This window comes from Filicampus tigris, chromosome 15, assembly GCF_054856515.1.
Source record: "Filicampus tigris isolate MCC_2025a chromosome 15, RoL_Ftig_1.0, whole genome shotgun sequence".
Lineage (NCBI taxonomy): Eukaryota > Metazoa > Chordata > Actinopteri > Syngnathiformes > Syngnathidae > Filicampus > Filicampus tigris.
The window spans coordinates 17809768-17824169 of NC_141231.1; the positions used below are offsets into that span (position 1 = coordinate 17809768).

The following is a 14402-nucleotide window of genomic DNA, read 5'->3' on the forward strand; positions in this document are numbered from 1 at the left end:
AAAGGAGAACACTGGTGGTCAAAACCAAATATTTTCCGAGATAGCTTTATGTGCCCCTAAATGTTTGATTGATTGATTGATTAAAAAAAATGTATTTCCTTTTTTTGAGTATGTCAGGGTTTTTGAGAAATTGTCATTTTTGTTTTTAAGTTTGACTTGTAAAAGCTTGCACCATACAGGTTTTACCATGCATTGTAATTTTAGCTATGGTGTTTCTGGTGGAAAAAAATAAATAAATCCACCTGTTGCGAGCTGAAACTACCCCCTAATTCATAAATATACTGAATATATCACTATAATAGGAAGTGCATATTATTGTTGTTGTTTTTATGAAAACCTGATAGAGAAAAAAAACGAGTGCAGATTCGGAATAAGCGCAAAAAAAATTGTAATCGAAAACTTTACTTGCATCCCTGATTTGTTTGTTGGAAAAAAAAAGTTGACCCGTGTAATTAATAGCAAAGCCTCTAATTCAGTCATGTCAAACAATTTTTCGCTGCGGGCCACTTTAACGTAGTTATGATTTCCTTCAGAGGGTCGTTATGACTGTGAAACCAAATATAGGTGTGATCACTTACCACAAAAGATTGATGAATAGGTTTTGAACAAATGTTACATTTATTTCAAATCGAGGTTTGGTAAAGGCTTATCTCAACATTGCAATTTTGATATTTTCGTAAGAAATAGGAAGTCAATAAACCTAAATTTCTGTTGCGGGCCACGTAAATTGATCTGGCGGCCGAGATCTGCCCCCGGGGCCTTATGTTTGACACCTGTGCTCCAATTGATTAGATTAATGATTACTCCCATCACTTTTAAATCCATCACTGTCAATTTTCGTAATTTTCATCTCTATCTGGGTTTTCCGTCAGTATTTTTTTATGAAACATGTTCAAGGCCAAATTGGTCGTTTAGTGTGTCAACTGTGAGGAATCAAAACCCTGAGCTCGGACTGCATACAAGGGCATCCATCATTGACTCCTTTGCAGTCAGACTGTGACCTGCATTCCCACACTAACACAACCCTGAGGGCATGATTGATCAGTGCCACAAACCCAACGACAAGTCGTCATTACGGAACCTGTGGCCATCAGTCACAGACCATGAATCTAATGCTAAAAAGACCACACACATGCAACTTCACACTTTTCATTTGATTTTTGCTTCCTCGTTGGAACACGTTTGGGGGGAGTAGAATATATAAATTCACGTAATGTGGTTTGCCAATGTCAATTCAGTTTAAAATGTGTTGCTTGCCTGCACTTTTGTTCAACAATCGATTTTTGGTGCGCATACTTCATTATCAACATAGTTTATGGTGCTTCTTATTAATCTATTTTGGGACCATTACTCATCCGGCAGAGAATGCTGAGTATGAAACTCTTCTTGCAGCACAGCATCTCATTCATATACATTGCCGTCAAAAATGATTCAAACCAGCACCGTTAGTTGCGTGCAAGTTATTTTTGTTCTACATCAATCTACATACAACGAAAAAAACCAAAGCAGAATAGTTTAACTTCAACGACATTAACCATTTGTGGACTATAAATAAGATGCCTGTGCACACCCAGGCCCACCCATGGCTCCGCCCCTGGTTCCGCTTTTGTGACGGACCAGTCCGTCTATCCGTCACTGATGGGCGCCCGTTTTGCTGACGGTTGACGAATGATGGGTGAAAATTTAATATAGACGGACTAAGCATAGTTGGAAGCCCCTTCATTTAATCCGTCATTCATCTGTAGTCCGTCATTAGTCTATTTTTCGCGGAGAGGAACAATAGTGAGTAGTAGTTGTCCGGGGGGCCAGATTTGTGTGATGAACCAGGGCTGTGAACAGTTTCCATGGCGCAGTGAGTCACTCTTTCTGTTCAAATAATCGTCCGTAGTCGATTTTGGGGTTGGGGTTTCAATGGCCGCGGCGAGGCTGTTTGTGTATAGAAAGACACGAGACAATAGCGTGTGTTCAAGCGTGCCTGTATTTCCTCATTCTGACTTCACCTACACCGCTCCTCTTTCCTGCTGCTGGGGCATACCATTACAAGATACAAAACCTGCTGAGCGATATTTGAAACGAAACTAAAGACTCACCACATGGAAATCTCACTGCGGTATGCGAGTCTCCATGCTCCATATCCGGAAAAAAAGGCGAATGACGGACGACGGAAGGGTACCCACCCCGCTGACGGATGACGAATGACAGACGCTCAATTTGTTATGAGTATTGTAAGTCGAAGTATTGTGGCCTAGCACCAATAATAACCGATTTCACAGTTAAAGAGAGGTACCTCAAACTTACCTACAAATAATCCTAATAATCACATTGCCTTATTAGCTCCCCTCCAGTGTGGAGTCCCTCATGGCTCCGTCCTTGAGCCAGTACTCATTTTCACTGTTCATACTTACTTTGGGTCACTTTCTTGAAATGTCATATGCTATGCTATGCTGACGACACCTGCCCTTTAGTTGCTCCAGTAATTGGACACAATTAATTATGGGACGAGAGAAAAAGACTGATCACCAAGAAACAAAACAAATACACTACATAGACTTACACCGCACAAAATGAATTATTGCAGTTCAACACGGGGTTTTCGCTCACAGCCACATTATTCAAGCCGTGTATGCCCTTCTATATCTCTACAGGCAGCTATGTGGAAGACAATCATTTGCTTGACCGTGAATGAAGCGCTGTCTCTGTAAAATGCGTTAGTTGAAGACTCATGACCTGAAGGCCGAGACCAGCTGCGTCATAATAAATGCTTGCCAGCATCCAGGGGGAAAAGATGACACTGGCTTTAAGCGTTGCCCCGTCAATAACATGATGGGCCCCTCTTAAGAAAAGGGAAAGAAATATGCTGCTTTGAATATTTAATTCCCTCATCATCATCACATCATGATGGAGAATACCAGCGCAAAAGTGCAATGGGGTTGATGTTTTATGCCATGGGACAACGTTTTGCATCTGCATTCAACAAATATACAGAGAAAGTGCAAAAATAATGAGGCCATTATGATTTTTAAGAGGACCTTCAAGGGCTTCGAGAAAGGCAATAAAAATCATACTGCATACTGTATTACAAGCACAAAGTCCCAAATGCAATGTTTTGAATACGAAAAATCTCTCCTGTCTCGCATTTGCCGTCGGCCACAACTTTCTTGGAGAACATTTGCATAAGACTTCAAGGGATGGAAAGTAACTGTGTCCTCGGTTGTCTTGTAAGAGTATTGTAAGTCGAAGTATTGTGGCCTAGCACCAATAATTGCATTTGAATTCAGTTATTTGGCTCTTGTAAAGTAAGTGTCAAGCGTTTCAATATTCATTATTTGCAATCAGTTGCTTTTGGGACTAAAGGGGATTCCAGTCTGGAATTCTTGTGTGAGAGTTGTGTTTTTGGCACGCTTACTTGCCCACCAATCCACACATAAAATTGACAATGCAAAAGTGTCATTTTGCCTGCAGTCTCGGGAGTCAATAAAAACAAGCCCACTAGTTGAAACAAGGTATTCTGATAAATATTGTGTTTGCGGAATAAGAGTTAGTCCACCCGTTTTTAGACAACTGCTCAGGGCTAAGGTAACGACGGTTGACCTGTTTTCTGAAGCTGAGCCATGATTGGTCGTTACCTGAGCCCTGAGCAGTTGTGATGTCACTTTCAGTTGACACAAGTGACAAAAATGCCCGCCCCCTGAGATGGCTAAAAAGGGGTTCCACAAACGCAATATTCATCAGAATGCCGTGTTTCAACTAGTGGGCTTGCATAGAACATATTATTGAAAAAAGAAACTTTCCCTATATGTGAGTAAAGTGTTTGCGAATTAGTTTCTTTGCTTGGCAGCACACACATGACCCTAGTGAGGCTAAGCGGTAAAGGAGATGGCGGGACGGATACAATGGCAAATGCAACACCCGCTGCTGCCTTTGGACGAGTTACAACCTGCTTGAACCTCCAGAATATTTGTCAGCCAGACATAAACAGCAAAGGACAAGCAGTGAAGCACAGGAGACCACTTCAAACGAAACGTACAAGGCAGATTTTTGCCAAAACTGCATTTGTCCAGATTACTTTAAAAGAAGCACATCGTGACGCAATTTAGCATGTTTACAAACATCTAATAGGAAAGCAAATATCGCATCAACAATGTTGTCATTTCAAATAAGGAGGAGGATTTTTATTGATCACCAATGACGCGCGTGTGAGTGTTTGTGTGTTTGTATTTGCTGAAACCAGTCCAGGGTGCACCCTGCCTCCAGCTCACCAAGGACTCTAATGAGAGCACACAGTAGAAACTGGATGGGTACATACATGGGTACTGAAATGTAATGAGTGCTGTCAAAATAGGCAAACACACACTTTTCTTGTCCCGCCTCCTATATGGAAGGAAATCAATTGATCCATTGCATTATGTCCCTGTGGAAACCTGCAGGTGGGGGAAGCATAATGGCCTTTGAGTTGATAAATTAATGAGACGTGACAAAAAGGCATTAACAGGGTACACGTGACATCTTGATGTGTTGATCTTAGTGGCAATCACGTTCTTAATTGACCACATGGCAACTTTATTAACAAGAGTGGGCGGTTAAAAGCAAAACAATATTGAATTAGGAATTTAGTACCGGTGCTTGTGTGTCATGTATACTGTATATCGCTAGCGTCGGGCCATCTCACATATGGCAAGTTTGTTCAACGATTAGCATTGCATGGTGGAAAAGAGCAAGCCATTTTCAACACTTTAGATTGGGCAATAATCAATAATGTGTAAAAACAACACTCACCCACGCGTGTGGATTGACCAATAGTATAGATTTTTGCAAAAATATGAAAATCACTAAAATGTAACTTATGTGGTTTTGGCCTGACGCCAGTGATATATATATATATATATATATATATATATATATATATATATATATATATATATATATATATAATTTATATTACTGAAAACTTTTACTTTTACTCCACTAAATTTCCTGTTTACTTTCACTTGACTTCCCCTAACCGTCTTCATTCTCGTTACCGCAAAAATAAAATCGCAATTGTTTGTTGACAAAATAATACACAAAACATAGTTTGATTAAGATCTTGAATTAGATAATTGATCAACTACTTTATACTCCAGCCATATTATTCTAGATTAAACAACAATCTTGAGTACACTTATTGAATTCAGATTTAGTACAACATGGATGGGATGACCAAAGCCATTTAACCCTGCCCTCGCAGTGCAACGACTCCACCACCAGAGGGCGTGTCATGAAACGTCGTCCAAAAAAAAGAAGAAAAAAAAAAAAAAACAGGCACATTCGAAATGCACGTCCTTGCACAGTGTGTGGAGGTTCTCCAACAAAGTGTCAACAGCGTCCTGACGCTTGACCTTTAGTGAGGTGCCAGCGGCACGCACGAGCTCCTCGGACCTTCGGGTCAAGAGCGCACGCTTGGTCCGGACCTTTGTGTCGCTCTGCTCGGGAGTTTGGGGACTTGAACATCTCTTTAGTTCGCCGGGAGGGGAACGAAGAACGAGACTCGAGAGACAAGAAAAGGAGAAACGACCGATCAGGCGGCTGAAATCAAATCACAGCAAAGCAAAGGAAAGGCACTCGGAGCTTTCCAAGCGCCGAACAACGCAACGCAAACCGGATCAAGTCATTGTTCCCCTCCCGCCTGGATGTTTCCGCTGGAGCCCGGCGTGGTTTGGAGTGTGTTGCTCAAACAGGATGACCGTGCGGTCCAAGTATTTATCTTCTTTTCTTAGCGTGTTCGGCGGGAGAGGACGGGTCGGCTGCCTCCTTTTGACCCAGCAACTAAACAAGGCGTGTGCGTGACGAGCGCGCGCCTGCGAATTAGCGTGCAGTCGCTGTACATGTCAAACCAGCTGTGTTGTTTGGAAACACCCTTGACTTTCAATGGGGACGCTTTAATGTTTGTATTTGCCAGGGAAACTTTTTAAGGATGAAGAGGAGGAAAAATGTTTTCGAGTGACACCGCCGCCGTGTAGTAAAGTGGACCCACGGGAAAGGCTGGTGTTATTCCAGCTTTTATTCCAGTGCTTTGCATCTCTACTCAGACTGGATCGGACAGCTGACATGCGCCCACCGCACGCACGCACAAAAAGTTATGGATTTGCTTAATAGTGAATGAAAAACAAGGGGACGACTGTGTGGTAGCCACGCTTCTTGGACTCATCGCATTTGGTTTGCATTCGTCAGAGTTTTTGAGCGTATTTTGCATTGGAGTAAAAAAAAAAAAAAAAAAAAAAAAAAAAAGAAGCTGAAAATATGGAGGAGTGGAGGCAGTGCGGACGGTGGCTGATAGACTGCAAGGTTCTGCCCCAGAACCACCGGGTCGTGTGGCCCTCAGCTGCCGTGTTCGATCTAGCGCAAGCCTTGCGTGACGGGGTGCTCCTGTGCCAGATGTTGCACAATCTCTCCCCTGGATCCGTAGACCTGAAGGAGATCAATTTCAGACCTCAGATGTCACAGGTGAGTCTGTAAACATACACACACACACTACCAGGTGATGTCTCGATTGTGCCCCCCCCCCCGCCCCCCATTCACACAAGACAAACTGCTGTTCTATTAATCCACTTTGGCCTTTTGAATGTCATATATAACACACCCACTTTCTTGGCCACAGCCCACATGATAGAGCTGCACCCCTAATCGTGTACTTGCGTGCTTAAAATATACGCAGGGTCCATTCAAGTCATGCATGGAAAAGAGAAAATGTCCCACCCCAGCACTCTTTTGCTGTTTTGCTTCCATCTGCGTGCATATTTTGAACCACTGTGACCCGTCATGTATAATGGCACTGATGGCAAGCCTCGACATGTTTGCCGGAGATTTAAAGATGCTGTGTGTTGCTCTGTGGTGTAAGTGGAAGTAAATATGAGCATCTCCAGAAAGGAGACATTTGCAACTGTTTATAGCCTACTACGAAGAGCAGATGGGTGTGGCGTGTTAGATTTCCCTCAGTGGAAGATGCTGGAAAGGGAGCAGCGTGTGCTTGAGTTGTAAGACCTTTGACAAGCGCTACTACTAGTTGGGCTTTTAAAGGGGAAGTCAGCACCCCCCAAAATCTTTGCAATATGTCCTGTGCGCCTTCACTAGTCTAAACATGGCATTCTGATTAATATTACGTTTGTGGAATATGATTTACGCAGTAAATTGCACCCGTTTTTAGCTATCTCTTTTGTTACTTCTGAAAGTGACATCACAGTGGCTCAGGTAATGACCAATCGTGGCTCAGCTTCAAAAAACAGGTCAGCCGTGGTTGGTCGTTAGCTAAGCCCTGATTAGTTGTGATCATTTTCAGTCGACAACAAGTGGCAAAATGGTCGCCCCCTGATAAGGCCCCAAAACGAGTGGATTTTACTGCTTAACTCACATTCTACACGCACAGTATTAATCGGAATGCCATGTTTTGACTTGTGGACCCGCATAGAACATATTATAAATAAAGGTTTGTGGTTGATTTCCCCTTTAAGTGTGTGTTAACATGACAACAACCTAGTAGCTTGCGTGTTTATGTGATGTTTTTGCATGGAAACGGTCACACAGTTCTTTTTACGAGCAGTTCAAATGTTAGTTGGTGCTGTCATTTTTTTGTTAAAAAAAAAAACAAAACATGAAAACTTAACTGCTATTATGTCCACGTAGAAGAGCTTAAATGACAAACAGAAGTGGATATGCAGTGAGTTTTTTTTTTTTGTTGTTGTTGGTTTTTTTTGTTTTTTTCCCCCCCAGATGCCTCCTTTTCTATAGTGTTCCCTCTGTGCTTCAGCTGAACTACGTTTCCACAACCAGCATGAGGAAGCGTCGGCTGCCAGAGGAAGTTCATTTGACCACAGTGGTAGAATGAGAACGGCAGGCATTTCTATTACCTCTTGTTCACCCTCAAGCCTGGAATAGTACCGAGCCAGTTGGTACATTAGAAGTCCATTTCTGTCCCCTTTAGTTACTATCTGTTCTCCGGTACCCATGGTACTAATAATTGGACTTCTAGGTACCTGGTTGTAGTTTGACAGATGGTCATAAGTTAAGTGTCAGGAGTAGAAAGTCTTACACTGGAGTGTGTCAGCCCACGGATAATATACTTTTAAGAAGTTCCTCAGTCATCATGACATAATAGGCCAAAGGTTCATCACGTTGCAGTGACGGCAGCGCAAAAGTCGTCTTATTTGTTTGAATGTGTGAGTGTGTCCTGCATCACAGAGTCTGCCGCAATAGTCAAATGGTCCGTCATTTGGAGAAGTTGATTCGTGCTGAATAACAGAAACTCAATTTATGTGGCACTCTAATTAAAGTATTATTGAGTTTTGATACGTTTATTGTATAAAACAATCCGGGCATGCTCAGTATCATTGACTAAAGGTTATTTTTGAACTTGCAGCGGAATTATTATTTTTTTGTGCTTATCTTGTAAATCTCTTTATTTCTGTTTCTCTTGGTAGCCACTATTAGCCTCAACTTATCTGTTCCACAAAGCTTTGGACTGCTTTAATTACAAGGCGAGCGAGAGGTCGGGCTGGCACACTTTGATCCTCCCACTAATCCCACGATGAGTATCTGCAGCGAGAGCGGTGTTCGGGGTGGGGGTGGGGGGGGGGTGGCGTTGGTTGGGCGGGGGTGGTCTTCAGTGACAAATTGGTTAAACAAAAATCTGGCAGCTGAACAGAAGCACATCATGATTTATCATAAGGAAAAGGTCAAAGCGTGTGCTTTAACAGTCTGTGGCTTAGCCAAATGAAGAGCAGGCCAAGCATAGCTTTTGCATTATTTGTTCTCCCAAAAACTTTATTTATTTATTTATTTATTTATTTTTACTGTTACACTTGCACGGTGATTGATCGTTTCTGACACGGATTCTTGCATGTGATTATGCCTTGAAGTTAATGAAGTCAACGTGACCTCAAGTATGTTTGACCTGCAGTAAAATCGTACATTGGACTCTGCTTAAATGTAGCACACTGAGGAAAAAAAAGGAAAGTGTTTTCCAATAAGCCATTTGCTGCTGTCAACAGAACCAACCGACCAAAATACTGTAATGGTTGGCTGCGATCCCAGTGGCGCTTCCGTGCAAGTCTCGAGACCAGGGGTGTTCGAGTGCGGTCCTCGAGAGCCGCAATCCAGCCTGTTTTAGATGTCTCCCTCCTCCAACACACCTAATTCAAATGATCAGCAATATCAGGCTTCTGCAAAGCTTGCTGACCAACAAAGGAGTCACTTTGTCTTTGCATATCCACAAAATGGCATACTCCAAGAGTAATTTACAAAGATTCTTACTGGATTGCCATTTCCTCTGAAAACTGCGGTCGGGGTCCCCACCTTGCCATGGTTCTTCTGGTTTGGTTGGAACTTGGAACTCTTTTGAACCCTGGCGCCACAATGGCAATAAGTGTACCCCATTCTCCATTGCAGCGTGACATTGTAAACTGATTGCCAAACTGCTTCAATTGTAACCAGGGTTACTTCATTACACCCAAGAAATACTTTGATGTTTCCCCAAAACCCCTATCCCGCTGAGGGGCGAAAATTTCCTACTGTTGGCGGCGGTGGAAAAATGCACGTTCACGTTACTTTGTCAGGGTTCGTTCAAGTTCACAAACAGTCGTCAGATGTTCGGCAGATGGTTGCCGGTACGTTTCTTGTCGCAAGGGAATTTTGAAAAATCACCAAAACTTTCGGGCAAACGTTTTGCGAACATTTCCGACACTGAGCGAACCCTGACAAACTCTGACGCGAACGCAACATTTGCTGCCTTTGAAAGCACTCACAATCGCCGGGTCACGACAATGATTAATAATAGTAGCCCTTTGTATTAATCAGCACCCAAGAAGTAACTCAGTCCGGCGCATTAACACATTTGCCATCGGTGCATTTGCTTCTACCTTTGTTTATTTCGCTGAATCATCATTTTCTGTTCAGAATCATACATGCGAGACTCCTGAGACGTTATTAACAAATATCCGAGGTTTTTGACTCGCCGCCGTGACCGTATGGTTAATAGTTTTATGAAAATGTGAGAAAAAGCACAGAAATCCTCTCTCAGCAGAGATGGGCTGGATATGTTTGGAATTGTGAATTCAGGCATCCTTATAGTTTACAGTGAAGGATCATCGTGATATTCATGAAGTTAATCGTGAGCAATGAGCCGCAAACACATTCACGTGTCTGGAAATCCAAAGCGACTGGAGGGATGTGTTGCGTACAGCAATTTTAGTGTGCAATAATGGTAGCAAATTCAATAACTGGTCAATCGGAATGAGTCTCAGTCCACAATAAGCAAGCCGAGATGACGTTTTTAGGGGGTCAGGTAAAAGCCTGCTTGTACTCCTAAAGGTAGAAAAGCATTCATCTTAACCTCAAGGTTTGAAGTGGATTCCTAATGAGCTCTGATATTTGGAGATGCATCAGAGCTCCAAGTAGGTGTACAGTACATATTGTGAATCCGTTGCCTTAGGCCGTCTGAAAGACGAGGCCCTCTGAGGCCTTTTTTTTGATGTTCTGCTTTTTCTTCACCGGTTCTTTCTCATTCTTTCTCCAATGTTAGGTAGTTGTGAATACTTTTGGGATGACCCAGGTGTGTCTGTGTCTGTGTGTGTGTGTGTGTATGCGGGTTGCGCACATCACCGCTTTCGTTTCTGCATGCGCTTGCGTGTAAGTGTTCTCATCATGCCACAGGGCTTCAGGTTTTATACAAGGCTGGCTTCTTCCGATCACAGTTCTTGAGTCTTCCTTCTTTGTCCCGCTCCCACCAAAATATGTGTTGCCATGGCCTAGAAGTAAGGGCTGGGAATGGTTGGATTATTTTTAAGCCTAAAAAGTAAACAAACAAACACGGGCATTGTGAACATACACCCAGCTGGCTGTAAATATTTGACACCCTGCGTGTACTGATATGCCACAAAGTATATAGTGGCCATCACGTCTGTTTTTTGCATCCGAGTCCGAGTCGAGTCACTTCATTTTGAGTATCAGTCGATAGTGAGTAAATGATCTCTTATGAATAAAATTGTATTGCATTGTATTATCTCAGCTGCAGAAAAGTGCATATGAGCGATTACGATTTCTTCCATCATAAACAAGACATTTACAGTACAGTACTTTATTTAGTTGCTCGTGTCTTCATTGACTGACTGTCGGCGGTCCAAACGGAAGCTTGTGGACGAACCTTTTGCTCTTCAAACAAAAGCTTTCTGAACAAAGGCGCCGCTGTGTAATAATGTATAGTGAATGAATTCCCCTTTTGGTTTTTGTAGCTGCTTCTGGCAGTGTCCCCCTCACTTGCTGTGCTGTGAGTGTGTTGGGGGTCCGGGAAGTGGCAGAGTAAAATAACACTACAGCCTACGGCAACGTACTTGTTCTACAAATACATATTTGACAGCATGAAGCTGGCTCTGATTTAAAAACAAACCCCCAAATCTTTTCGGATCTGATCGGATATATCGACCTGATAAAATCTTCTGTATTTCACTCACACCACTAACAGCCAACGCACGCTTCTCTAAAATTTCTATTTGGGAGTGGGGCGGTCCATACTGTCGACAACCCCCCTCCCTCTGGGGTAATTTAATCTAAGCCTTTGGTCGAATGTTGACCACTTGACCCCAGTGCTCGCCGGATGCAGGTAATACTGCTAATGGACCTTGTTAGGGACACATCCTAACTCGAACAGCTGGGACTGTGTCACCAGAGGCTAATGGGATTGACAAGACGAGAACAATGCTAAGCTCAGGCTTTCAAAACCTTTTGTGTGAGGCGATTCTCCTCCTGAGGCCATTGGAATCTTCTTTTAACTGTACATTCTTCGACGTATTTGCTGACCTTTTCATACATGTCCGTGCTGTAATTTTCTGAGGTGATAACAATAGACGTGACAAGGGCAGCTACTTTTGATATCACGGCCATTGAAATATGGCTCCGGATCTCCCCTCATCGTGACTGGCTACATGACTAATAGCGAGATCTAAAATAAAAAAAAAAAAAAGAAAAGGGGGGGGGGGTTCAATTTTAATATGTCTGTTCAAAAACACACCGTTCACTGAAATGAAGCTCCATTTGAAGTAAGTGACAGTATAGTATCTTTAAGCAAGAAGTGTTTCCATTGAGATCAATGGAATTTGTGACTGAGAGCGGATGCCATTTAGAGGCAGATCATATTCTTCGATTCGTTTTTCATGATGCTGCTCTGTCAAAGGATGATTATCCTGACATGCGTCTAAATGCGTTAATCCTCACTCTTAGAGGAGGTCGTTCAGCTGTGAGAAATGCTCAAGATGACTTTTTTGAAGCGGACGCGAGTTTCACCTTTGTCAAGTTGAAGAACAGTGTCGACTTCGACTTGACCTAGAAATAAAACTAAAGGTGCTCTCTGAATCAAGCAGGTTGTGACAGACGCGCAAGTCAAGAGCTCCTTCTGATGTTTTTATGTTATTTTCATTCAAGTACTGTACAACTGAAGCTCTGCCAAGAGGTGACAAAATCTTGACGGGTGTGTGCTTGTGCCTGCTTGCATGCATCGTGTAAATTGACACTTGATCCGTTTTCAGGCCTTCAGTGTTCTTCACATAAAAAACAGTAAAAGATGCTGTAAAATATGAAATGCAGGGAACTGATTTTTACACATGTATCCAACAAATTGCCAATTTCATTGCTGCTGACCTGTGCTTATAAGAGGTATAAAATAACATTTAAATTGACACAAATGAAAGTGCTGAGTTTCAGCTATTCCTTCATAATAGCAGGCTAATAGTTCACAGTCAGTCACAGGTTATCGGAGCCTCCACAGACTTAAATAACAAAACAGTTAAGTGCTTGTATATTACAGTCTCTGAACGGTGAACGAACCGGGAAGTCGTTTAGGTTAATATTCATGATGTGCCAACATAAGCTGCTTTAAACACAAGGCGATGTTTTTGTGATTGAATCTTGAAAACAAGATTGAAAACGGTATCGGCGGAATCAGAAGTGGGCATTTTCCTAAATTTTGGGCTAAATTCATAAAATGTTCCTAAAAATTGGCCAGGGTACCCATCCGTCATTCGTCAGTCCGTCATTTTTCTCGACGAACTGAATTGTAATCGTCGGGTTGAAGTTGATGTGAATTTTCAGTCTTCCAAGATGTGGTATTGGACATGTTACGAAGGTGGACTATGAATTTTAACACCCAAGACTGACTGTCTGTGGCGCTTCTGTTGAAAGCAATCGTTACTGTGATGCTGACATCGCCAGACATCTGATCATGCCACAGTGCAGAGCTTTAACGGCTGTGTGAATGAACAATTTGGACACAAACTATCCTGCTTTGGTAAGCTCTGTCTGAAAGGGACAGGCGAACAAATCCCAGCTTTACTACGCCTCTTTACTGCCCATTTACCGTGAAGCTAGTGCAAAAGCTTTTTTCTGGTAAATATGATGAAAATGCTGTTTTTCCCCACGGCCCCCTTGATGTATTTATTGGTCAGGATGGGAATGGAGCTTGATGGCGACTTTGTAAGCTACCGTAACAGACACTCAAGCAAGACCTGACACGACAATTCTGCTAGCACTTTTTTACTTTTTGAAATATGTATGAGTTAGTCTGGACCCACTTCTCTGTCGCTAGCCTCTTCAATTCAAGCAAAGGAAATATTAGGTAGATTTGTTGTCGCTCTCTATCACTCCTTCAGCAAAAACGCCTCGTGACAGTCCCACTTACATGTACAGTAGCTCTCGTGTTTCGCCTCTGCAAAGGAATGCCACTTGGAAGAAACTTCACAACACTCTGCCCTTTTTTTTTTTTTTTTTTCCATTCCACTGTACGAAGGAGTCATGGAGCCTTATGGCCACCATCTGATTTCTGAAGAGGCTCCATCTGCATGGTGGTTGTTTGGGGTGATTAGCATGGGCATTCTCAGTGCCTCTATCGTTCCACAGCCAGCCATGCTCTGCTGGGCGCCATCACGCCACAGCGAAATCAGAAAGAGTTGTGACGAGCCAGATGGCTGAATATCTCCCCTGCAGTTCCTCTCATGCCTGACAACAGAAGAGTGTTTTATTCCTTATCTATTAATTATTTTTACTCTTAATTTGTTAATCAGTTGGTTTTTTTTTTTTTCCCGGCCTTGAGCGGCATCTGTCTTTCTTCGCTCAGTGTATTGACAATGCCCGCTGCATTTTGTCACAACGGTACTTTAGCCAGGGGTCTAATTTGAGCTGTTGTGCTGCTAGACCGACTGTAGCTGTTTCATGCAGTCAGGAACAGATTAAGATCTGGACTTTGCTCCGGGGAGAGGCAAAGCAGTTCCCATCCCCCTGTGGACACCTCCAACCCCAGCTGTACACGCACGCATGCACACACAGACTCTAAAACAGCAGCCTCTTCCGAGCAGGAAAGACAAACGGTTTCATGTTTTCTCTTT

At 42.8% G+C, this 14402-nt stretch overlaps 1 protein-coding gene across 8 annotated transcripts in view; it reads left to right on the forward strand.

Moving 5' to 3' along the window:
• The first annotated feature begins 5283 nt into the window (after positions 1-5283).
• The window catches only part of vav2 (vav guanine nucleotide exchange factor 2), a 124668-nt gene continuing 115549 nt past the window's right edge, over positions 5284-14402 (forward strand). For 4 of the 8 annotated variants that reach the window (XM_086053319.1, XM_086053322.1, XM_086053320.1 and 1 more), the window contains exon 1: positions 5284-6483. In XM_086053319.1, coding sequence (XP_085909445.1) covers positions 6280-6483 — 204 coding nt within the window. In that variant the 5' untranslated portion in view covers positions 5284-6279. The remainder of the gene's footprint in view (positions 6484-14402) is intronic. The other 4 variants (XM_086053325.1, XM_086053321.1, XM_086053324.1 and 1 more) reach the window with 1 other exon arrangement.